The sequence below is a fragment of the Schistocerca gregaria genome, chromosome 2 (genome assembly GCF_023897955.1).
Source record: "Schistocerca gregaria isolate iqSchGreg1 chromosome 2, iqSchGreg1.2, whole genome shotgun sequence".
NCBI lineage: Eukaryota > Metazoa > Arthropoda > Insecta > Orthoptera > Acrididae > Schistocerca > Schistocerca gregaria.
Genome location: NC_064921.1, coordinates 865496156 through 865521647, shown reverse-complemented (window position 1 = coordinate 865521647; position 25492 = coordinate 865496156). Strand labels below are relative to the sequence as shown.

At 39.0% G+C, this 25492-nt stretch overlaps 1 protein-coding gene across 2 annotated transcripts in view; it reads right to left on the bottom strand.

Moving 5' to 3' along the window:
* The window catches only part of LOC126335243 (NAD(P) transhydrogenase, mitochondrial-like), a 219289-nt gene that overhangs the window by 69234 nt on the left and 124563 nt on the right, over positions 1-25492 (bottom strand). For both annotated transcript variants that reach the window (XM_049998282.1, XM_049998283.1), the window contains exons 4-7: positions 23037-23177; positions 15100-15222; positions 13883-14070; positions 13559-13714 (exon numbers count right to left, since the gene is read on the bottom strand). In XM_049998282.1, coding sequence (XP_049854239.1) covers positions 13559-13714; positions 13883-14070; positions 15100-15222; positions 23037-23177 — 608 coding nt within the window. The remainder of the gene's footprint in view (positions 1-13558; positions 13715-13882; positions 14071-15099; positions 15223-23036; positions 23178-25492) is intronic.

Below are 25492 nucleotides of genomic sequence, written 5' to 3'. Positions count from 1 at the left end.
CTCAAACCATACCAATTACAACTGGTACAAGCTCTTCGAGATAATGACAAAGTGAAGAGAGTGGACTTTAGCAATGCTATTCTAGAGGCAAGAACCATGAACCATGGACCTTGCCGTTGGTGGGGAGGCTTGCATGCCTCAACAATACAGATAGCCATACCGTAGATGCAACCACAACGGAGGGGTAGCTGTTGAGAGGCCAGACAAACATTTGGTTCCTGAAGAAGGGCAGCAGCCTTTTCAGTAGTTGCAGGGGCAACAGTCTGGATGATTGACTGATCTGGCCTTGTAACACTAACCAAAACGGCCTTGCTGTTATGGTACTGTGAATGGCTGAAAGCAAGGGGAAACTACAGCCGTAATTTTTCCTGAGGGTATGCAGCAGCTTTACTATATGATTAAATGATGATGGCGTTCTCTTGGGTAAAATATTCCGGAGGTAAAATACAAAATCAAATTGGGATAGTGCAGGAGTAGCTTCAATAATGAATAGGAAAATAGGAGTGCAGGTAAGCTACTACACACAGCATAGTGAACACATTATTGTGGCCAAGATAGACACGAAGCCCATACTTACTACAGTAGCACAAGTTTATATGCCAACTAGCTCTGCAGATGAAGAAATTGATGAAATGTATGATGAAATAAAAGAAATTATTCAGGTAGTGAAGGGAGACGAAAATTTAATAGTCATGGGTGACTGGAATTCGACAGTACAGAAAAGAAGAGAAGGAAATGTAGTAGGTGAATATGGATTGGGGCTAACAAATGAAAAAGGAAGCCACCTTGTAGAATTTTGCACAGAGCATAACTTAATCATAGCTAACACTTGCTTCAAGAATCATGAAAGAAGGGTGTATACATGGAAAAACCCTGGAGATACTGAGAGGTTTCAGATAGATTATATAATGATAAGAGAGATTTAGGAACCAGGCTTTAAACTGTAAGACATTTCCAGGGGCAGATGTGGACTCTGACCACAATCTATTGATTATGAACTGTAGATTAAAACTGAAGAAACTGCAAAAAGGTGGGAATTTAAGGAGATGGGACCTGGATAAACTGAAAGAACCAGAGGTTGTAGAGAGCTTCAGGGAGAGCATTAGGGAACAATTGACAAGAATGGGGGAAAGAAATACAGTAGAAGAAGACTGGGTAGCTCTGAGGGATGAAATAGTTAAGGCAAGTACGTAAAAAGATGAGGGCTAGTAGAAATCCTTGAGTAACAGAAGAGATACTGAATTTAAATGATGAAAGGAGAAAATATAAAAATGAAGTAAATGAAGCAGGCAAAAAGAAATACAAATGTCTCAAAAATGAGATGGACAGGAAGCGCAAATGGCTAAGCAGGGATGGCTAGAGGACAAATGCAAGGATGTAGAGGCTTACCTCACGAGGGGTAAGACAGATACTGTCTACAGTAAAATTAAAGAGACCTTTGGAGAAAAGATAACGACTTGCATTAATATCAAGAGCTCAGATGGAAACCCAGTTCTAAGCAAAGAAGGGAAAGCAGAAAGAAGGAAGGATTATATAAAGGGTCTGTACAGGGTAATGTTCTTGAGGACAATATTACGGTAATGGAAGAGGATGTAGATAAAGATGAAATGGGAGATATGATACTGCGTGAAGAGTTTGACAGAGCACTGAAAGACCTAAGCCGAAACAAGGACCCAGGAGTAGACAACAGTCAATTAGAACTACTGACAGCCTTGGGAGAGCCAGTCCTGACAAAACTCTACCATCTGGTGAGCAAGATGTACGAGACAGGTGAAATTCCCTCAGACTTCAAGAAGAATATAATAATTCCAACCCAAAGAAAGCAGGTGTTGACAGATGTGAAAATTACCAAACTATCAGTTTAATAAGTCACAGCTGCAAAATACTAACACGAATTCTTTACAGATGAATGGAAAAACTGGTACAAGCCGACCTCGGGGAAGATCAGTTTGGATTCCGTAGAAATATTGGAACACATGAGGCAATACTGACCCTATGACTTATCTTAGAAGAAAGATTAAGGAAAGGACAACCTATGTTTCTAGCATCTGTAGACTTAGAGAAAGCTTTTGACAATGTTGACTGGAATACTGTCTTTCAAATTCTGAAGGTGGCAGGGGTAAAATACAGGGACGAAAGGCTATTTACAATTTGTACAGAAACAAGATGGCAGTTATAAGAGTCGAGGGGAATGAAAGGGAGGCAGCAGTTGGGAAGGGAGCGAGACGGGGTTGTAGCCTCTCCTCGATGTTATTTAATCTGTATATTGAGCAAGCAGTAAATGAAACAAAAGAAAAGTTCGGAGTAGGTATTAAAATCTATGGAGAAGAAATAAAAACTTTGAGGTTCGCCGGTGACATTTTAATTCTGTCAGAGACAGCAAAGGACTTGGAAGAGCAGTTGAATAGAATGGACAGTATCTTGAAAAGAGGATGTAAGATGAACATCAACAAAAGCAAAACGAGGATAATGGAGTGTAGTCGAATTATGTCGGGTGGTGCTGAGGGAATTAGATTAGGAAATGAGACACTTAAAGTAGTAAAGGAGTTTTGCTATTTGGGGAGCAAAATAACTGATTATGGTCAAAGTAGAGAGGATATAAAATGTAGACTGGAAATGGCAAGGAACTCATTTCTGAAGAAGAGAAATTTGTTAACATTGAGTGTATATTTAAATGTCATGAAGTCATTTCTGAAAGTACTTGTATGGAGTACAGCCATGTATGGAAGTGAAACATGGACGATAAATAGTTTGGACAAGAAGAGAATAGAAGCTTTCGAAATGTGGTGCTACAGAAGAATGCTGAAGATTAGATGGGTAGATCACATAACTAATGAGGAGGTATTAAATAGAATTGGGGAGAAGCGGAGTTTATGGCTCAACTTGACTAGAAGAAGGGATCAGTTAGTAGGACATGTTCTGAGGCATCAAGGGATCACCAATTTAGTTTTGGAGGGCAGTGTGGAGGGTAAAAATCGTAGAGGGAGACCAAGAGATGAATACGCTAAGCAGATTCAGAAGGATGTTGGCTGCAGTAGGTACTGGGAGATGAAGAAGCTTGCACAGGATAGAGTACCAAGGAGAGCTGCATCAAACCAGTCTCATGACTGAAGACCACAACAACAACACACTAGAGGATATGGGAGATGACACTTTTATGTCACGGTTGATATTCCATTTGCCTTTAAATATGTCTGCTTGTGTCTGTGTATGTATGGATGGATGTGTTGTGTGTGTGTGTGTGTGTGTGTGTGTGTGTGTGTGTGTGTGTGTGTGTGTGTCGTTTTATTGTGCCTGTCTACCGGCGCTTTCCCGCTTGGTAAGTCTTGGAATCTTTGTTTTTAATATATTTTTCCCATGTGGAAGTTTCTTTCTATTTTATTTACATATTAGTAGTTTGGTTCACAGTCATAATGTAAGTATACGGGGGCTCGAAAATCCTCATGAAATAACTGCACATGAATGTGATTCACCTAAAGTTTCACAAAGCAAGATTTATAGACCCTACTTTTTGAGGAAGAAACTTTAACAGGACAATCATATCTTGCATATCAGCAAGATGGAACACCACCACACTGGCACAACAACATGTGCCATTTCTTCAATGCCAACGTGCCTCAATGTCGGATAGGGCGTACAGGACCGTGAGACCAGGCTTTACACTCTTGGCCTCCTAGGTCCCCTGACTTAACACCATGTGATTTCTTCCTGGTGGGATATGTTAAACAATGTGTTTATGTTCCTCCCTTACCGTGTGACAATGATGAACTAAAAACCAGAATATCAGCTGCTGTCGCTTCAGTTACAGAAGACCCCTTACGCTCAGTTTGGGATGAATTCAGCTGTCATCTGTGCAGCCAATGGAGGACGTATTGAACACTTATGATGGATTTTTATAAACTTCTGTCTTTTCTGAGTAATTTAGTATGCAATTTGTTGGTGTTAAGTCCTTCTTCCTAATAAATAATTCTATTTAAAATTGGGTCATTCTTTTTGGGACACCCTGTATTTCAGCTAATAGAGTGCACTAGAAATAATAGGCAATTATACATTTTACTCCATTCAACAAAGTATATTCCTGTATTATTGAATAGATGGTGGTTACAATTTACACCCAACATCTTAATTGAAGGGCTTATTTCACAAGTGGTACAAGTCCATTACGTCTACTTTTCTGACTATAGTGCTTCTAACATTAATGATCCAAACAAACAGAAAGAAAGGTTTCATCTCTAGCAAAAAGCCATTTGCTTGAATATTTCTGGTATCTCAACTGCAGATTTTTCAGAACTCATTTAACTTTAGGACTCTGTATCTTAAAAAAAACAAAAATGGACTTGTACCACTACTGAAATAAGCCCTTCAATTATGAGACAAAAATGCTGGCCGCCTTATTTTCAGCAACCTTGCTTTAGGACTATTGGTTTGTTCCTCAGAGGAAGAAGAGGGATAAGTAGGAAACGCAAGAAGAAGCAGGTTACTCAGACCCCAAAATTAAATGTTATACAGTTTTTACAAGAAGGAAATTGATAGGGCCTGTGCTGTGGTTGCAGGCATAAGGCGAACTGGCCACTGCCCAGAACAACTGGAAGGCGTGTTGGCCTCAGTGAACAGGTTTCAGGCTGCTGCTCTTAGCTACAGTGATGATGGGGCATCTGTGTCAAGAGCTGTTACACTCTGTTCTTACTACATCTCCCAACATGCAACATCTGACAAGTTTGTCTTCAGTCAAAGACAAATGGTGAAAGATGGTGGAATCACTTATAGCTGGTTAAAAGGCAAATGTGGGAACTGGCTGCACGACTATCTCATTATTGCTTAGCAACAAGAGTGAAGTACTATCCAGTGTGGTAACACTTTTGAGCTAGCATGTCTGTTGGCCAGTGGGCAATTTTCATGCTGAACTTGGACAAGCACAAAAGTTGGGTGTGTTGGTCATTGAGAGATCCAGCATGAGTGAGTGGGTAATGAAGCTCCTTAAGGTAATAGTAATCATCTACATCTACATATATGCTCCATGTATGGTGCATTGTGGACGGTGCCTTGCACCACTGATAGTCATTCCCTGTCCTTCCATTTGCAAATGGAGCGAGGAAAAAGCGAATATCTATGTGCCTCCACACAAGACCAAATTTCTCTTATCTTCGTGGTCCTCATGCAAAATGTATGTTAGTAACAGTAGAATCACTTTGTAGTCAGTCTAAAAGGCCAGCTCTCTCAACAGTGCCTCATGAAAAGAATGTTGTCTTCCTTCCAGATATTTCCACTGAGCTCACGAAGCATCTCTGTAATACACTGAAGTGCCAAAGAAACTGGTATAGGTATCCATACTCAAATACAGAGATAAGTAAACAGGCAGAATAAGGTGCTGAGGGTGGCAATGCCAATATAAGACAAAAAGTGTGTGGCACAGTTGTTAGATCAGTTAATGCTGCTACTATGGCAGGTTATCAAGATTCAAGTGAGTTCGAATTTGCTGTTGTAGGCAGTGCACGAGTGATGGGACATAGCATCTCTGAGGTAGCGATGAAGTAGGGATTTTCCCATACGACCATTTCATGAGTGTGCCATGAATATCAGGAATCTGGTAAAACATCAAACCTCCAACATCACTGCGGCTGAAAAAATAACCTGCAAGAACAGGACCAATGATGAATGAAGAGAATCATTCATCATGACAGAAGTGCAACCCTTCTGTAAATTGCTGCAGATTTGAATGGTGGGCCATCAACAAGTGTCAGCGTGCAAACTGTCAATGAAACATCATCGATATGGGCTTTCGGAGCTGAAGGCCCACTTGTGTACCCTTGATGACTGCACTACACAAACTTTACATTTACGCTTCACCTGGGCTCATCAACACTGACATTGGTCTATTGATGACAGGAAACATGTTGCCTGGTGGGATGAGTCTCTTTAAAATTGTATCGAGCAGATGGATGCATATGGGTATAGCGACAACCTCAAGAATCCATGGGGCCTGTATGTCAACAGGGGACTGTTCAAGCTGGTGGAGGCTCTGAAATAGTGTGGGGCATGTGCAGCTGGAGTGATATGGGACTTCTTACACATCTAGGTACTACTCTGACAGGCGACACGCACATAAGCATCCTGTCTGATCAACTGCATCCATTCATGTCCATTGTGCATTCTGACAGACTTGCGCAATTCCAGCAGGACAATGAGACACCCCACACATCCAGAATTGCTAGTGTGGCTCCAGGAACACTCTTCCGAGTTTGAACACTTCTGCTGGTGACAAAACTCCCCAGACATGAACATTATTGAGTATAACTGAGATGCCCTGCAACATGCTGTTCAGAAGAGATCTCCACCCCCTTGTACTCTTATGGATTTATGGTCAGCCCTGCAGGATTCATGGTGTCAGTTCTCTCCAGCACTACTTCAGACATTAGTTGAGTCAATTCCACATCACGTTGTGGCTCCTGCATGCTCGCGGGGGTCTACATGATATTAAACAGGTTTCCAGTTTCTTTGGCTCTTCAGTGTATGCGCATGCTGATCAGACCTACTAGTAACAAATCTAGCAGGGTTCCTCTAAAATGCTTCTTTTAATCTGATCTGATGGCAATGCCACACACTCTAGCACCGATCAAGAATGAGTTGGACTAGTGTTCCACATGCAGTCTCCTTTATATATGAGCAACATTTTTCTAAAATTTTCTCAATAAACCTATCAACCATTTGCCTATCCTGCTGCTGTCCTTACATGCTTATTCAATTTCATATCACTTTGGAACTTTATGGTTAGATATATAACTGGCGTGACTGTGTCAAGCAACACACTACTAATGCTCTATTCAGACTTTAGAGGTCTGTTTTTGCTATTCCTGTTTGTCTGGAGCTGAGTGGTAGGATTAAACCAGTGGCTTAGATGATTTTGCTATGGTGAGGAATGTGAATTTTATGATGTCAGATGTAAATTCTTGACCCGAAGTAACATACTGAGAACTGCAGAATCCCTTCTGATGGGGTAAGACATGCACTACACAAAAGAATGGTTACTCATGTAGCAGAGCATGTCTGGTATACACATGAAGGTTTCTTTGATTAGATGCCCCTCCTTAGACCGTTCATGAATTTCCTAATGAAATCGAAAAGAAATCAGCCACATTACTTTCAGAGGAGAACTTTCATACTTGCAGATAGGAAAGAGAAAATGCCAGTGTGATATTAATAAACTGCACAAACATCCATTGCAAGGTTGCAGAACAATGAAAGGTAATAATCCTCACATAGCAATGGAACAGAAAGCAAAAGTGAAATCCTAAATTCAGACTGGAAGATATATGGCATGAATGGATTAGACACCAGTGATTGTGGCATACTTATTACTGTAAAGAACTCTCGTATTATATCTGGTGAGGTCATTGCAGATTCCAAATGTGAAATAATCTGGATGAAGTTAAGCATCAAATGTAGATCCTTGGTAATGGATGCTTTCATAAACCACCAGTGTAAGAGGCTGTAGTGGCAAAATGCTTCAGAGACAACTTTGAGAATGTCATGAATAAGTTTCCTGGTTACACTATTGTAATAGAGAGGGTCCTCCACTTGACAGTTATGCAATAGGAGAGCCTAATGATTAAAACTACTACCAGAGGTCCACATGAGATGATTCTGAATGTTTTGTCCAAAAATTACTTCAAGTAGATAATTACAGAAAAAAATATCTTGGACCTCATAGCAACTAACAGATCTGGATTCTTTGAATCAGTTAATGTAGAGGAGGGCATCAGTGATCCTAAGGCTGTGACAGCACCAATTATTAATAGTGTTACAACAAAAGACATCATTCCATGGGGCTGTATTTTAAAATTTTACTTTGTCGAGCACTACTAGTTTCAACCATGGCCCATTTTCAGGTACATCTATAATAGGTGAAGGAGACAACATCGTCATCTCATTTTTTTATGATGTATCTGTTGTAGATGCATTTGAAAATGGGCCATGCCCTAAGTTTGTAGTGCACAATAAAGCACAATATTTGATCACAGCCTTGTGGATTATGCCTTTCCTCAAATTTATCATGGCTGCCCACTCAGAGGATAATGGCTGTTGTTGCAAGGAATGTTAATAAAGGTAGGAAAATATTTTTGCTTACTAAAAGTGACATGCAGACTGGAGAGTATCTCAGTAGTCAACATCATCTATTCAGCTTGAAGACCAAAGATCAGGAAGATAAATCAATAACATTCAAAACCACTGTACAGCCATGTATGGGCCAAGCAAGATTGTGAGGTATGGGAATGTTCCACCATGGTTGAATGGAATGACAAAAAAGTTGCTACCGAAGCAAAAACAATTTCAATCACAGATTTAAGTGAAATCAAAGGCTACTTAATAAATGAAAGCTGAGTGAAGCCAAGAAAATGTGTAGCAAGAGCACTGCAAGAAGTGTTCAGTAAATTCAAAAGCAAAATTTTGCCAACCATTCAAACTAAAAATCCTAAGTTTATTAGGTCCACTGTCACCACACTGGCACTGAAACAAAAGATAAAAGAGAGAGCCTGAAATAACAAATTTCAACTTCTAAGATTGATTCATCACAAAGGATTATATCATGGGTATCTTCTTTCAGTACTGCACAAAATGCCTAAAATGGCAAATATTGAAATAAATGATCACAGAATAGAAAACAGACTAAAACTGACAACTGTAGGGTGCCCCTAAATGGGTCAGGTGTGCACTAAACATCAGAGACTGCTATCCAGGTAGCTGGTGTGAGCAGGGTGCACACAAAGTTTTATTTTTTTCCTTTTTTTAAGCTTAGGCGACACACTATCCAATCCAGATAACAATAGCCATAGGAAGCCAAGAAGCATCAGTGTAAGATCAAAAGAAATGCCTCTCGCAGATGGGAGTATTAAAATCCTAGTGGTTAACTGCCAAAGAATTTGCAACAAAGTGCCATTGTTCAAAGCACTCCCCTGAAAAGCATTGAACCTCACATAATACTAGTTATAAAAAAGCTGGTTGAAAACTGAAATTCATAGTAGTGAGGTTTTAGGGGAAAATTTAAGTCTATATCGAAATGACAGGCTAATGGGAAATGTATAAGGTGTATTTTTCAAACCCGCCAAGATAGACATTGAAGCTGCATGTAAGATTTTTTGGACAAAACTCAGAATCAGGGCTGGACATAAAATAGTAACTGCCTCCTTCTCTCACCCACCATACGCATTTCTTGATTTGACTTAAAACTTCAGAGAAAACCTCAGTTCGCTTGTGTGTAAGTTCCCGAATCATACTGTACTCATCGATGCAGACTTTAATCCTAAAATTAGAGTTTTGCTAGTGGTTGGTGTGATAAGACATCCTGTGGAACATTAATAAATGGGCATGTCTGAAAACCACCTAGAACAGATAGTTCGGAACCCCACCCGTTACAGAAATATATTGGATCTAATGTCAAGAAATAGACCTGACCTCTTTGATGATGTCCACATTGTGATCATGATGCAGTTGTGGCAACAATGATTACCAAAGTGTCATATCTCAATGAGGAACTTGCAAACTTCAGCACAGGGCAGGAGCATGTAGAGGAACTATGGCTCGGGTTTAAAAACACAATTTACCGCACACTGGATAGGTACGTACCCAATAGAACAGTTTGTAGTGTGAAGAACCCTCCTTGGTATAGACTCACTATAAAGAAACTTCTGAAGAAAGAGAGACTGTTGCATAATAAACCTAATACAAAGCATAGGACTATTGATAGAGAGATGCTGAAGAAACATGTTTAGCTGCCAAGAGAGCAATGCATGAAGACTTCAGTGACCTACCAATGCAGAATATTGTCAAATGATCTTTCACAAAACCCAAAGAAATTCTGGTTGTACAAAGAGGTTATTAGTAGCACCAAAGTTAGTATCCATTCCCTAGCAATTAAGGCAGGAACTGAATGATTCTGGGCAGCTACTCAATTCTGAATAGTCAGGTCTTCACCCATACCTCAGCAGGTGCCTCTGTGTTCAGTGTGTTAGATTGTGGAAAGACTTATTTGCAAATTCCTATGTACAAGGACATACCCAAGACAGTGAATATCATTCCATTTACACTTTATTAATTTCCGTACAGTCACAGACAAGATTCTTTTCAAGTTCACCTTCCACTACACACATCACATACGTGAACAATATCTCAGTCTTTCCATTTCCCCACATGAACATGAAGAGCATCTCTCACTCATTTTCAAAACATTTCAATATTTTGGCACTGTACTCAGTGATAACAAATGTCAGCTGCAGAAACATGAAGTTACCTCTCTTGGTCATGCTGTTAGCGGTAAAAGCATACAGCCTATTACACAAAGCACAGAACTCAGCTTGCAGGTGCCAAGGCCATGAACTACACCAAGATTCTCAGAATGGTAAACTTTTATCATAGGCTCTCACCTTACATAGCTGCCATTCAGACTCCATCAATGAATGTTCAGGCAGGCAAACACACATCTGGCAAATAAGACCTTGTGTGGGCCCTGCAGATGCAATGAGCATTTGACTAGGCTATGACATTGCCACACCCACTACCTACTGCCTTTCTGTTGATCACTGTGATGTGAGCAATTCTGCTACTGATCTAGTGCTTCAGCAGACAACAGCAGGAGTACAGCAATAGCCACATTTTTTTCTCGAAGAACCTGACTGGTTCTCAGCACGAGTGGTCAGCATACAATACGGAATTGTTCATGATGCATCAAGCAGTGCACCATTTCGAAGATGATATTGAGGGCAGACCATTTACCATCTACACCAATCACCAACCATTGACGGACTCCATCTGCTACCCATCAAGAAAATTATACTATCCATGGTATTTCTTATCATGATTATATTGCACACTTAATGACTGATGTCTGATATCTTCACTGTGCAGACAACATTGTCACAGGCTTCTCTTCTGGATCAGTTCACTCTCAGTGGATACTGATTAGGATGCACTGGGCATGGTACAACTACAAGACACAATTATTTGACCTCCTACTTGAGACTATGGCTGACTTGCAGATCAAACATTCCACTGTTCCTGGTTCATCAGAATAAGTTTTAAATGACATGTCACAAAAACACCTTAGGCCCCTCACTCCAGTCATTATGTGGGAGCCTACTTATGACAGACTGCATAGACCGTCACATCTGGGTGTCCATGCAACAGCTAGATTAGCCACAAACTGTTTCATGTGGCCCAACATCATGCATGATTGTAAATACTGGGCTCAAGCTTGTACAGCTTGCCAATGTTCTAAAATAGGTTGTTATCCACAGCCAAAGCACAGTTACTATTTGATACCAAAGGCTACCTCCAGCATGTTTACATGGATCTCAATGGACCCCTCCCTTACCATTTCAAAATGTGGTGCACCTGAAGATGTCAGCAGCTGCGTTGATGAAGTATTGTGGAATTTTCACGACGACATCTCATGTCTCACCCAAGAACCATATTTGCATAAAAGAAGTGGCTTAAAAAACACTTGTTTGACCAGCTCTCGTGTTCATCAGTCTTTGACCCTTACCAAGTTGCATTAATAGAAAAGAGAGTGAAACACACACACACACACACACACACACACACACACACACACACACACACAACGAGTGAGTGAGTGAGTGAGAGAGAGGAGCCAACAAAGAAGTTTTTAATCATTTGGTTGTTTTAGTCACTGCAAGAGTGTTACAGACATGCTCCACCACTTCCAGTGGCAGATGTTATAAGAGAGGAGCTGTGCAGCACAGAGAGATTTGCTGTTAAAATTCTGTGAGTGAACATTCCAGTAAGAGAGAGGCAAAATAGTACCTCCTTTCACCTTATTTCTCAAAATACCACACTGATTTGGAGAGGGCTGGGGGGGGGATGAAGCTAGTAGTACCAGAAGTACCCTCTATCATCCACCATAAAGTTTCTTGGGAAGAATGCAGATGTAGAGGAATCCCTTTGTTGTGAGGGCACGTAAGGAAGGAAGATTGGGATTAACTTCCCCTTGACATAAAGGTCATTAGAAAAGGAGCACAAGCTCTTATTGTATCAAGGATGGAGAAGGAAATTGGGGGTGCCCTTTCAAAGGAACCATCCTGCTATTTGCCTGGAGGGATTGAGAGCAATTACGGAAAACCTAAATCTGGATGGCCAGATGCAGGTTTGAACCGTCGTCCTACCAAATGTGAGTTCAGTGTGCTGACCACTGTGCTATTTCACTCAGTGTTAGGATGTGAAGAAAGAAAGAAAGATGGAGAGGGAGGCATCAAAGAGTAGGAGGTCAAAGTTAGTACACTGATAAGTACAGTGCCAGCTGTGGAACACAGACAATGAGGTCAGAGTGGAAAGTAGAGGATGAAGAAGGGTTGGAGGGAAGGATCACTGGGAGGTAGAGGTAGCAAGTGGAAAAGTTAGGAATGTGGCATTGGCAAACTAGCTCTGGTGCAGACAGAGTTGTGTTTAGTGGGTAATGACATGGTACTATAGATAGGGATTGGGAGACAGAATAGCAGAAGAGGGAGACGGTAGAAAGGATTGTGATCACAGTGGGTAACGAAGGTTCGTTAGTCATTGTCATCACCCATCAGCCCCTTCCCTGTTCCCATTCCAGCATTACACAGCCCTCTATTCCACCAAAACATTTTTTACTCCTCTCCTTTCCTGCTATCCCCCCACCTCTCCCCCACTCACTGTCTCTCCACTATATGATGAGTAGCAACTATCCTTTTCATAATACTGTACATGTTTGTCCAACTTCTGTGATTGCCATTTTTAGCTATTCAACAGAACTGCTCAACATAATATTCATTAGCATAATAAATACAGGTTAACATAACTTCAGACACCCATAATCATTCCCCAAAGTTTTAATATCCCACTTCTTTACGTACTGATTCTTCCTGACAATTCCCTTAAACTTCAGCCTACACTTCGTCATACCTCAATCATGATCTGAGTGCTCCTGGTATTCCTTACAGTACATTGTTTAATTTTGGAATCTCCGTTTTACCATGATGTAATCCATCTGATAGCTTTCCATCTATAAGCCTTTTCCAAGTATTCCTCATCTTTTGGCTCTCGAACTGTGCATCTGTTGTTACCAGCTGAAATATTTATTGCAGAACTCAAGGTGATTTCTCCTTTCTCATTCTCCCCCCCCCCCCAAATGATTATTAGCTTCTCATCTCTATTTATAAACTGAGTTGAGTTACGTGTTCAATACTCTCATATATTCTCTCTCTCTCTCTCTCTCTCTCTCTCTCTCTCTCTCTCTCTCTCTGAGAGTGTGTGTGTGTGTGTGTGTGTGTGTGTGTGTGTGTGTGTGTGTGTGTGTGTGTGTGTGTGTTATTCTAACTCAAGAAAGGATTGACTGAAAGCCAGTAAGTTTTCTTTCTCTTCTGTGCACCTGTCAGCGACTGAACTCTGCCACTATTTGGTGTTTGGTATTCTTTACTCCTAAAATTATAAACATTCTAACACAACTTTCCCACTATAAATAAACATTCAGATAATTTTTTCCAAAAAATTTATCAGAATACAATTTTACAAATTTTTTACTAACTTTAAGAATTAGCAAAGGAGCTTTCTTCCCTGGAATCAGTGCTGTGGTTATGATAACATCTACTTCTCGTGCCTGTCTGGCAAACAATGCATGTTCTGCCTCAATGAATTCTTTTGACATTTCCTTGCTGTAGCCACCAGCACCTTCGCCTTCTTCCTGCATGGAAAATGAAGAAAAAATACCAAATGAGATGTTGCATTAGTAAATGAAGTCCAGTATTTTGAAAACAGTCATAAAACTAAATGACTATTTTGTTCCATATCAAAATATATCAGTAACTGAATGGAAACTGAAGAGTGTTAGAATTTAAATGTATAACTCCACCTTAATGGAAATTTCCAGAAATTCAGCTCCCATAGACTCCACCTGTTCCTTAACAGCTGATCGTGTGTCAAAGGCACGAACTATTGCACCCATGTTCTTTGCCTGTCCAATGGCTGCCAAGCCTGCTACACCACCACCTATCACGAGGATCTTGGCAGGTGGTACCTTACCTGCTGCTGTTATCTGACCTTAAATAATGAAAAGAAATGACATGTGTTATTGAAACAATACAATCACAATAATTTACTTTCCTCAAATTAATAATAATAATTTAAAAACACATACTGTCACACTATAATCAAAATAAAGTCCAAATTTGGAAGCAGGGTAGTACAACATTTAGCAATAAAATCATGTTTATTACAAACACGAATGTACAGCTAGAATAAAACCGAACTGAACACCTGGATGGAGAGGGCAGCTGTTTATACAAACACTGAATATTACAGAATATACAAACATAGGGAATTTTAAGAACCTTCCAGAACTGATACAAATTAAATGACAATTTCTTCTTAAATTTCATTAAATGGCCTGTTAATTATTTCATTGTCCAGTTGTATTCTGCTTTAATTTAAAAATATTCTAATTTTGCAACAAATGAATAGACCCATGTGTAAATTTATTTCAATATTTCCTTTGTTCTTTCTTTTACTTACTGCACCATCAAAGTCTTTCAATTTTTTGCTTGAAATGAATTCTCCTCAAGTCTGAATAAAATCATTATCTCATATGAGCTTATTTGCAATTCATCAGTCATTAAGGGGAATGGTATGCTATCATTTTATTAATTGTTTATAACTCCACAATACACATAAAAATGAGTTTTCCCATTCGTGTTTTCTAATATTTTTCCTTATTGTGTGTGCCACTTTCAGACCACGAGTTCTTAACTTTCAAAATAGTTGTTATGAATTGAGCCTTAGATACTACCCTGCAGTTCTAGTATGGTATCTAATATACAAATGGCTCAATCAGTATACTGACAAAGCCACATGAATTTTTCTTTCTCATGACTGCCCATACCTGTTCTTCACTTGTTTACTAACCAAAGTTTTATTTTCAAATTTTGTGTTTTACTTCTGCTCTAAGAGTATTTCCATAGTTGTAAATAGTAGTTGCACACAATAAAAGTTGTAAAGAAACAAAATTACAAAGAAACACAGGACACAGAAGAAAATCCGAAACTTGAAAGTGTAATAATAACGCAAAAGTACCTGTGAAAAATCGTCCAAAATTATTTGCAGCTTCAATTACAGCTCTGTAACCTGCGACATTTGCCATAGAGCTAAGAGCATCAAACACTTGAGCTCTCGATATCCGAGGAACACAATCCATTCCTGAAACAGCAATAGGAAAACGTAAATAGTGTGTCACCAACGACGTCATAACTGTTTCCAGATATATAACAAAGGAAAAAGAAATCACAGCTGGCTACATTAATAATGGAAACACATGAAATATATTCTAAATATAGATGGTATCAAATGAAAATTCAATTGAGGAAACTTATAAAAAATGAGACGTAAAGGCTATCAATTACCCTCACTATATGAGATGTGTAGTACTGCCGATAAATACATTCAAGAGTAAAAGTGCCACTCATCTAGCTTTCAGAATCATCAGTTCCTTCCTCAGCAAGGAGAGGGGGATAGGTTGTGTAGCATTAAAAGTAAGAGCAGGTCATTCATACCTCAGGATGTGAGCGACTCACCTGTAGAGAAGATTTTTATGGTTGTCTGTTGGCAGTACTACAGATTTTGCCTCCTGAAGGTATATTCTGGCAGCAATTATGTCTCATGCAATATGTAGAGTTTATTAACATTTTTCACCCAAGAAGAAAAGTGAAGCAGCACAAATAAATGTGAAAGTGGGAAAGGTAAAAGCTGAGCATAAAAAAATGAATAGTCATTCAAGATACAAGCACAACGTACAAATAAAGAAAACAGTAAATGTGCAGCTTTTCAGAGATCCAGTTGATTGCTTAAAATGAAGCTACTACAAGTAAAATCGAATGATAAGTATTTGAAGAATTGATGAAGAAAAATGGGTGAATTAGAGAAGTCATTAATATTTTAATTTAAGGAAAACAGACGTGAAAGTATGAGGCAAGTCAGTGAATGAAAAATTGTGTAATTGTTTTCGAGCAGTGTGGCACATTTAGTGTACTAACTGATATTCATTTTTCAAACTAGTTCTATGTGCCACAGTTAGTCACTACTGAGGATAATTAATAACAATTTTATTATTAAACACTAAAACTGAAGAAAGTTAACCACTCACTACAGATGAATTATCTGATACACATACAGGCATGTAACTGCATAAAGATTAATCATATATTAATCAACTATAAGTAAGGGATCACCTCTCTTTCTCTTTTTTTTATTGTTTGCATCCTGGAATATCTGTCATTGCAAAACATTAGAGTATTAACAACTCAAGATTCAAAATATTCACCCAGTTTGCTGAAGAAACCATGTGAAATGCATTACGAAGAAAATTATTTTATAATAAACATGGGACACCACTCCAATTTACAAAGAAAAGCAAAAAATGAAAAAGCTTGTGTCCACAAATCAGCATGGATTCATAAAGCATGACTCACATGCAACTCACATGATATCCTGCCAACCATGGGCAACAGGCAAATTGCGTATTTCTGGAAAGCACTTGACAGTGCTCCACTGCAGACTGTTAATGAAGGTATAAGCATATGGAATAGGTTCCCAGATATGACAGTGGTCTGGAGACTTCTTAAGTGATAGACTCCGGTACGTTGTCCTCAATTGTGAGTGTTCATGAGAGACAAGGGTATCATCTGAAGACTGTATATAGAACACTAGGGTGACCCATTCTTGAGCACTGCTCGAGTGTTTGTAATCTCCAGCAGGTCAGACTAAAGAAAGACACTGAAGCAATTCTGAGGCAGGCTGCTAGATTTCATATTGGTACATTTGGACAGCATGTAGGCATTACAGAGACATTATGTAAACTCAAATTGGAATGCCTGGAGGGATGACAATGTTCTTTTCATGGAATACTGTTGAGAATATTTAGAGGACCAGCATCTGAAGCTGACTGTAGCACGATTCTACTGCCACTAACATACATCTTGCATAAGGGACAGGAACATAAGAGAACTTATGGCATTTACAGAGGCATATAGATAGTCACTTTTCCTTCACTCTGTTTGCGAGTGGAACATGAAAGGAAGTGACTATCAGTGGGACAAGGTACCCTCCACCGTGCACTACACAGTGCCTTGTGGAGTACATATATACCAGGTGTAGAAGTATGAAACCGGAATTTCTCTATAGATGGTGCTAGCTGTCATTGTAGGGCCTGTGAGACCACATCTGCAGTGCCATCTACTTCCTGTAATGGCTGACATCGAATGTCAACACACAGTAACCCACATTCCATACATCAATGCCTGTGTCAAACCCATAAACATATGGAGTTTTGGGCCTATGAACTATGATTTGCAGACGGCATTGGTTTTCTGATATCATTTGAAGAAAACTGCTGCTGAGTTGTATCAAATGCCTGTTGAAACTTTCATCAAACATGATCTCAGGAAACCACAGTGTTTTGAGTGGGTCATGAGAAACAATGAGCACAGGAAACCACTGAAAAAGTTTGAATACAATGAACTGCAAGCCTTATTGGATGAAGATGATATTCAAACTGAGCAGGAACTCGCACTACAATTGAATGTAACGTCGAAAGCTGTTTCTCTTTGGTTGAAAGCTATGGGAAAGGTGCAGAAAGTGGGAAAATGGTTTCTGCATGAACTGAATGAAAGACAGCAAGCAAAACTAAAGACCACTTGTGAAATGCTGCTCACTAGATACAAAAGAAAGTTGTTTCTCCATTGAATAGTGGTAGGTGATGAAAAATTGACATATTTTGGGAAGTGTCATAAATCATGGGTGAATCCAGGAAAACCATCAACATCCACTGAATGACCAAATCGCTTTCAAAAGAAGACAATGCTCTGTGTTTAGTGAGATCGGAAGGGTGTCATCTATTATGAGCTGCGAAAACCTGGTGAAACCATTAGCACTGATCATTAGCATCAGCAAATGATCAATTTAAATTGAGCATTATGTGAAAAATGACCAGAATATAAAAAAGGCAACACAAAGTCATATTGCTCCATGATAACGCCCCATCACACATAGCAAAACATGTCAGGGAAACAATCAAGGCAATCGGCTGGGAAATACTAGGGGATGCAGCCTATTCTCCAGACTTGGCTCCATCTGATTGTCATCTGACACACTCTTACTGAACAATGCTTCAATTCTTATGAAAATATATGAAAATGGCTCGCCGACTGGTTCGCTTCAAAAGATGAACTGTGTTTTTTGGCATGGTGTTCACAGCCTGTCGGAGAGGTAGGAGAAATGTATAAATAACAATGGAGGTTATACTGAACAATCAATCTACAGACCTGTAATTATTGAAACCAAATTCCAGTTTCACACTTCTAAAAACAGGTATATGTGTATGTAGAACATACATAAACAATAAACTCATTATAATTTTGACAGGAAATGAATTCTACATTTTTATAATCACTGGTGGTTTGGAAATATATTAACAACACAGTCTCAGTGTGGTTCCATGGTGAGGAAAAAATGATGAAATTCTTTGTGAATCTGATGCCTATCCATGTTGTTGTTGTTGCTATGGTCTTCAGTCCTGAGACTTGTTTGTTGCAAACTCTCCATACTACTCCGTCCTGTGCAAGCCGCCTCATCTCCGAATAACTACAGCAAGCTACATCCTTCTGAATCTGCTTAGTGTATTCATCTCTTGGTCTCCCTCTATGATTTTTACCCTCCACACCTCAATCCAGTACTAAGTTGGTGACCCTTGATGCCTCAGAACATGTCCCACCAACAGATCCCTTCTTCTAGTCAAGTTGTACCATGAATCCTCTTCTCTCCAGTTCTCTTCAGTATCCCCTCATTACTTACATGATCTACCCAACTAATCTTCATCATTCTTCTGTAGAACCACACTTTGAAAGCTTCTGTTGTCTTCTTCTCTAAACTAGTTATCGTCCATGTTTCACTTCCATACATGGCTTCACTCAATACAAATACTTTCAGGAAAGACTTCATGACGCTTAAATCTATACTCAATGGTAGCAAATTTCTTTTCTTCAGAAACGCTTTCCTTGGCATAGCCAGTCTACATTTTATACCCACCATACTTAGAGTCATCAATTACTTAGCTTCCCAAAAAGCAAAACTCATTTACTACTTTAAGTGTCTCATTTCCTAATCTGATCACTTCAGCATCACCTGATTTAATTCCACTACATTCCATTACCCTCTTTTTGCTTTTGTTGGTGTTCATCTTATATCCTCCTTTCAAGACAATGTCCATTCCGTTCAGCTGCTCTTCCAGGTTCTTTGCTGTCAGAATTACAAGTTCGTTGGCAAACCTCAAAGTTTTTATTTCTTCTCCATGGATTTTAATTTCCACTCCAAATTTTTCTTTTGTTTCCTTTACTGCTTGATCAATATACAGATTAAATAACATCAGGGATAGGCTACAACCCTGTCTCACTTCCTTCTCAACCACTGCTTCCTGCTTCCCTTTCGTGCCCCTCAACTCTTATAATTGTAATCTGGTTTCTGTACAAACTGTAAATAGCCTTTTGCTCCCTGTAGTTTATCCCTGCCACCTTCAGAATTTGAAAGACAGTATTGCAGTCACATTGTCAAAAGCTTTCTCTAAGTCTACAAACACTAGAAACATAAGTTTGCCTTTTCTTAACCTATCTTCTAAGATAAGTGATAGGGTCAGTTTTGCCTCTCAAGTTCCAACATTTCTATGTAATCCAAACAGATCTTCCCTGAGGTTGGCTTCTACCATTTTTTCCATTCATCTGTAAAGAAATCATGTTGGTACTTTGCAACATCAACTTATTAAATTGATAGTTTGGTAATTTTCACACCTGTCAGCTCCTGCTTTCTTTGGGATTGGAATTATTATATTCTTCTTGAAGTATGTGGGTATTTCACCTGTCTCATACATCTTGCTCACCAGATAGAAGAGTTTTGTCATGGCTGGCTCTCCCAAGGCTATCAGTATTTCTAATGGAATGTTGTCTACTCCTAGGGCCTTGTTTTGAATTAGGTCTTTCAGTGCTCTGTCAAATTCTCCAGCTGCATCACATCTCCCATTTCATTTTCAACTATGACCTCTTCCATTTCTATAATAATGCCCTCAAGTATATCTCCCTTGTATAGAAGCCCTATATACACTTCCACTTTTTTGCTCTCCCTTCTTTACTTAGGACTGGTTTTTAATCTGAGCTCTTGATATTCATACAGGTGGTTGTCTTTTCTCCGAAGGTCCCTTTAATTTTCCTGAAGGCGGTCTGTCCATAAGAATATTAAATTTACCATGTAACGTGAGAAAACTGGAAGTCTGCTGCTTTTGCGTGTGGTTCAGGGGGAGCACATTGGTTTTTAGGACATTATTTTTACTGTAAACTTTCCCATAGCAGTATGGATTTGCAAGTGAAGGCACCCTGTTGCCAACGTCATTTACAACGAAATTCTTTGAACATTGATTCAAAAGTTCCATGTTGTGCCCAACAATGACAATCTTCAGAACAAGCTAGTACAAAACTTATGGATGGACTGGTACACTTACAATCAACATTAATTCAAGCAAGTTCTTTATGACAGATTGCAAAATTAGCTACAGCAATACAAAGAGTACAAAAAATACTTCCTTCCTTATGTGGGGTAGTTTACTCAAGTAACAGAACTATAAAGAAATATCAAATCTATTTGAATTGATCTTCCATCCGCCACCAAAGACAGTAGTCTTTCAGTGTATTGAGGAATGACCTTACTAACATGGGCATGAATCTTAAAAAATTAGTTTGACGTGGTCAATGTTACATAAAACAAACCCCACACACTAAACGACAACAAGGCATCAGATATTGGTGGCATACCTGCCCTCTTCAGCCAAATAAATATATGCTGTCAGAGCACTGTATTTATATTCTCCAATCCAATGAATTAGGACAATATTCATATCCTGACTAAGACCTTATCTTCTTACTGGGATCCTTACGCATCCCATTTTAAGCTACATACTGCGTGCATCATATTTCCTAAATTACTAAGAATAATCATTATAAAATCAAAGATCCATATCTTCTAAACAACGAAATTATTTTCGGACTATGTGAGAGAAGTGACTACCAGATTTGAATTTACATTTTTTTGTTTACAAATTAGGTGCTACCTGCATCCATGATTTACATGGTGTATTTCATAACAGATCAGACTTTGCTGCTCATAATTTCTGCAAATTTTCAAGATTTTTATGAGGACTGGGTCCATGGCCTTAATGTAATTATTGGACCAAGTCATTTCACTCACAGCTGGTTAGAATATTTCTTGTGACTACTATTTTGACATTTTGTCACTTTCAAGCATAGTGGGATGTAAAGCTCCACACTAGAATGTTAAGGTATGACATGCTGGAATACAGTTGGATGATGGTATAAGTATACTGGCTCTTCCACATACCATGTAAGCAAGAGCCATTTGGCAACTACAGTAACAGAAATCAGTTAAAAATATAAATGTAAATGTCGTGTGACTAGGGCCTCCTGTCGTGTAGACCGTTCACAGGGTGCAAGTCTTTCGATTTGATGCCCATTCGGCAACTTGCGCTTCGATGGGGATGAAATGATTATGATTAGGACAACACAACACCCAGTCCCTGAGTGGAGAAAATCTCCGACCCAGCCGGGAATCGAACCCGGGCCCTTAGGATTGACATTCTGTCGCACTGAGCACTCAGCTACAGCTTGTATACTGTATACTGTATACTGTGGTTACAGTGTTTATTTTTGCAGAAGCTGATAGCTGTTACTGTGCTAGCCACATGGCTCATGCTAACATAGTGTGAGGAAGAGTGGATATACTTATTCCACCGTACACATTTGAATTATTACTACTGGTTACTATGTTCTCCTGTGCCACTATGCTTGAAAATTACAAACCTTCAAAACAGCAATCACAATACCTATTTTTAACATCCATATGCACAACAACTATGTAGTTATCTGGGTATGGAGGTTAACAGAGGTACGCAAAAGATGGTTGACAAAAGCCACTTCATTGCAAATAACACTGCACAAGCTAAAACACATGTTTACAATACAATAATCAGACTCAGACTGCGGAAGCAAAGAATGTCTGTATTAATCTGCTTCAGGTAGACATCAGAGATTGTATATTTGAAATGTTTTTTGACTGCTTCACAGATCCTTTATTGTATGATTATATGTTAGCAGAACAAACACTGCTAGCAGTTACTTCTGTAAAATATCTGGGAGCATGCATACGGAATGATTTGAAGTGGAATGATCATATAAAATTAATTGTTGGTAAGGCAGGTGCCAGGTTGAGATTCATTGGGAGAGTCCTTAGAAAATTTAGTCCATCAACAAAGGAGGTGGCTTACAAAACACTCGTTCGACCTATGCTTGACTACTGCTCATCAGCATGGGATCTGTACCAGGTCGGGTTGACAGAGGAGATAGAGAGGATTCAAAGAAGAGCGGCACGTTTCGTAACAGGGTTATTTGGTAATCATGATAGCATTATGGATACATTTAGCAAACTCAAGTGGCAGACTCTGCAAGAGAGATGCTCTGCATCGCGGTGTAGCTTGCTGTCCAGGTTTTGAGAGGGTGCATTTGTGGATGAGGTATCTAATATATTCCTTCCTCCTACTTATACCTCCTGAGGAGATCACAAAGGTAAAATCAGAGAGATTCGAGTGCGCACAGAGGCTTTCCGGCAGCCATTCTTCCCGCAAACCATATGCGACTGGAACAGGAAAGGGAGGTAATGACAGTGGCACATAAAGTGCCCTCCACCACACACCGTCGGGTGGCTTGCAGAGTATAAATGTAGATGTAGATGTATGCAGTCCCCACAACTACATTCTGCATATTTTGTTGTATGAATTGTCTAAACATAAAATGCTGTGATACTAAAATTACATTAAAGTTAGTCATGTTGCATGGGATCCTATGGAGAGGGTCTTGAGATGTGGAAATATCTATGGCAAACTGAAATAACTATGAAGTACACACCAAAAACATTCATCTTCTTGACAGCCAATGCATCCACAAGTTCTTTATTTTGTCCAGGATAGATAAATGATATAAGAGTTGTTCCATTCCTGAAGTTTGGAACTTCCGTGAGAGTGGGTTGGCGCACTTTCAATACTAAATCTGAAAGTTAAACACACACAAGGTTCTGAGTTTCGAGTTGTAATAATCTATTTAATCTGTAATAATAATAATAATAATAATAATAATAATAATAATAATAATAATTTAATAATAATAATAACAATGACAATAATAATGATAATTAGAAAATTTGAAAGTAATTAAATCAAACTTGATAATTTCTTCATTAAATAAAATATACTCAAACCTTAATGAAAAATTTACTTTGATGACAATTGACAGCCATTTGAAATTAGATCAAAATAAATTTGCTGCATTCATCAGTTGTATTAGTTGCAGGTGTTCTACCTACTGGTGACACATGAACATCTGTGGCAGACCAAGATTTGAACCTGGATTTCCTGCTTATCACAAGCATTTGTCTTACTATTATGCTATCCATGCACATCCCCCATACTGACCCAAACTTCCATATCTCACACTTTTGATATCCCTATACCTTAGTCTCCTACACTGAATGCTTGGTGCTTAATTACGTATTCTGGCATTAGTGAGAATAAGACTGTGGGAATCTAGACCTATAATTCGCCAGTGCCTACCTCGGCAAGTAACATTTACAATAAAGATTATTGACAGCCATTTAAAATTAAACGGAAATAAATTTGTTGAATGCAAGTAACTTGGTGTCAGGTGTATCAGTTGCAGATCTTCTGCCTGTTCGTAACATGTGAAAATCTGTGCCTGTTCAGATTTCATCGTGAGGAGTCACCTTACCATTAAGCTATCTGTGCATGCCTCCCGGACTAACATGTAGAACACCTGCACCTAATACAGCTACCACAAAGTTATTTACCTTCAGAAAAGTTATTTCTATCTTATTTCAAATAGCTGGTAATCACCATCAATGTAAATATTACATACCGGCATAAATATTACATACCGGCACAAACTACATGATAGTTCATAGATCTTGTTTCCCCATAGTCATATTTTCACTAATGCTGGAATACAGAATTAAGCCATGAGCATTCAGTGATGAATGTAGGTGACTATGGTATCAGGATGTAGACAGAGTGACATATAAAAGTTTGGGTCAGTCCAGGAGCTGTACATGGATAGCCTAATGTTAAGACCACCACTCGCAATAAGCAAAAAATCCAAGCCACATCCCAGTCTGGCACAGATTTTCATATTTCACCAACAGGTAGAATATCTGCACCTAATACAGCTGACACAGAGTTAACCACAGCCAGTAAATTTATTTCAACTTAACAAAAAGTTTCAATGGTCTTGTCTTTCACAGTTTTGTTCTAAATTATACATGTGGTTTCAATCAGCTTAATTTTTTACTTTATCTTAAAGAGATTTTACTTTAAGTGAGCTATGCCACATAATGTAAGTCCTCCATTCAGTCTTCCCACCTTCATAAACTACATCATTTCTAGGATATCAAGTAACCAAGAAAATAATGTTCATTTTATCTGTTGCATTATACACAGGGTTAAACAGAAATTGTGCACTCTAACACCACAGCGCAATTCCTTGTATTCAAGCAACATAAACAAGTCACTACAAAATCTCTTAGCACACATATTTTGTTAGAAAATTGTCGTCAAAGATCGGCAATACAAAATATCATAATCAAATGGTTCAAATGGCTCTGAGCACTATGGGACTTAACATCTGAGGCCATCAGTCCCCCTTCATAATCACATGCATGACAAGTGTCTCAATTCAATATTCTGTAGCTGCACTGTCCAGTTAGTGCAATGGGTGGAGCTTTGCATTTTACACACACACACACACACACACACACACACACACACACACACACACACACACACAAGGGAGGATTCGAACCTCTGACAGGGAAAACTGCGCGAACCATGGCAAGGCGCCTTCGACTGTGCGGCTACCCTGTGTGTCCCAAGCTCAAGTGTTTGATTCTTAATCATTCTACTACAATTACAGCAGGTCTTACACAAAATATGTGCAACTGTTTAATACCAACACAGAAATTAGAGTTCTTTTTTATACTTTTCATGATGTATTTTGCCTTTAAATGTTTACTCTGTTGTCTTCCACACACTCCAGGGGACTGATGACCTCAGATGTTAAGTCCCATAGTGCTCAGAGCCATCCGAACCATCCACACACTCCACCTCTCCTCCTTTTCCTTTCTATTGTCAGTATAGCTTTTCCTTTTCTTCACTTACACCCCTTCCCCCAATGTAAAATAAAATGCTGACACCAACCCTCTTCTCCTGGCTCTACCCCTACTTCTTTTATGTCAGGTAGTTACCCTGCAACCATACAAATAATGTTTTCTAAGTACATTGTTTTACAGTACTTCA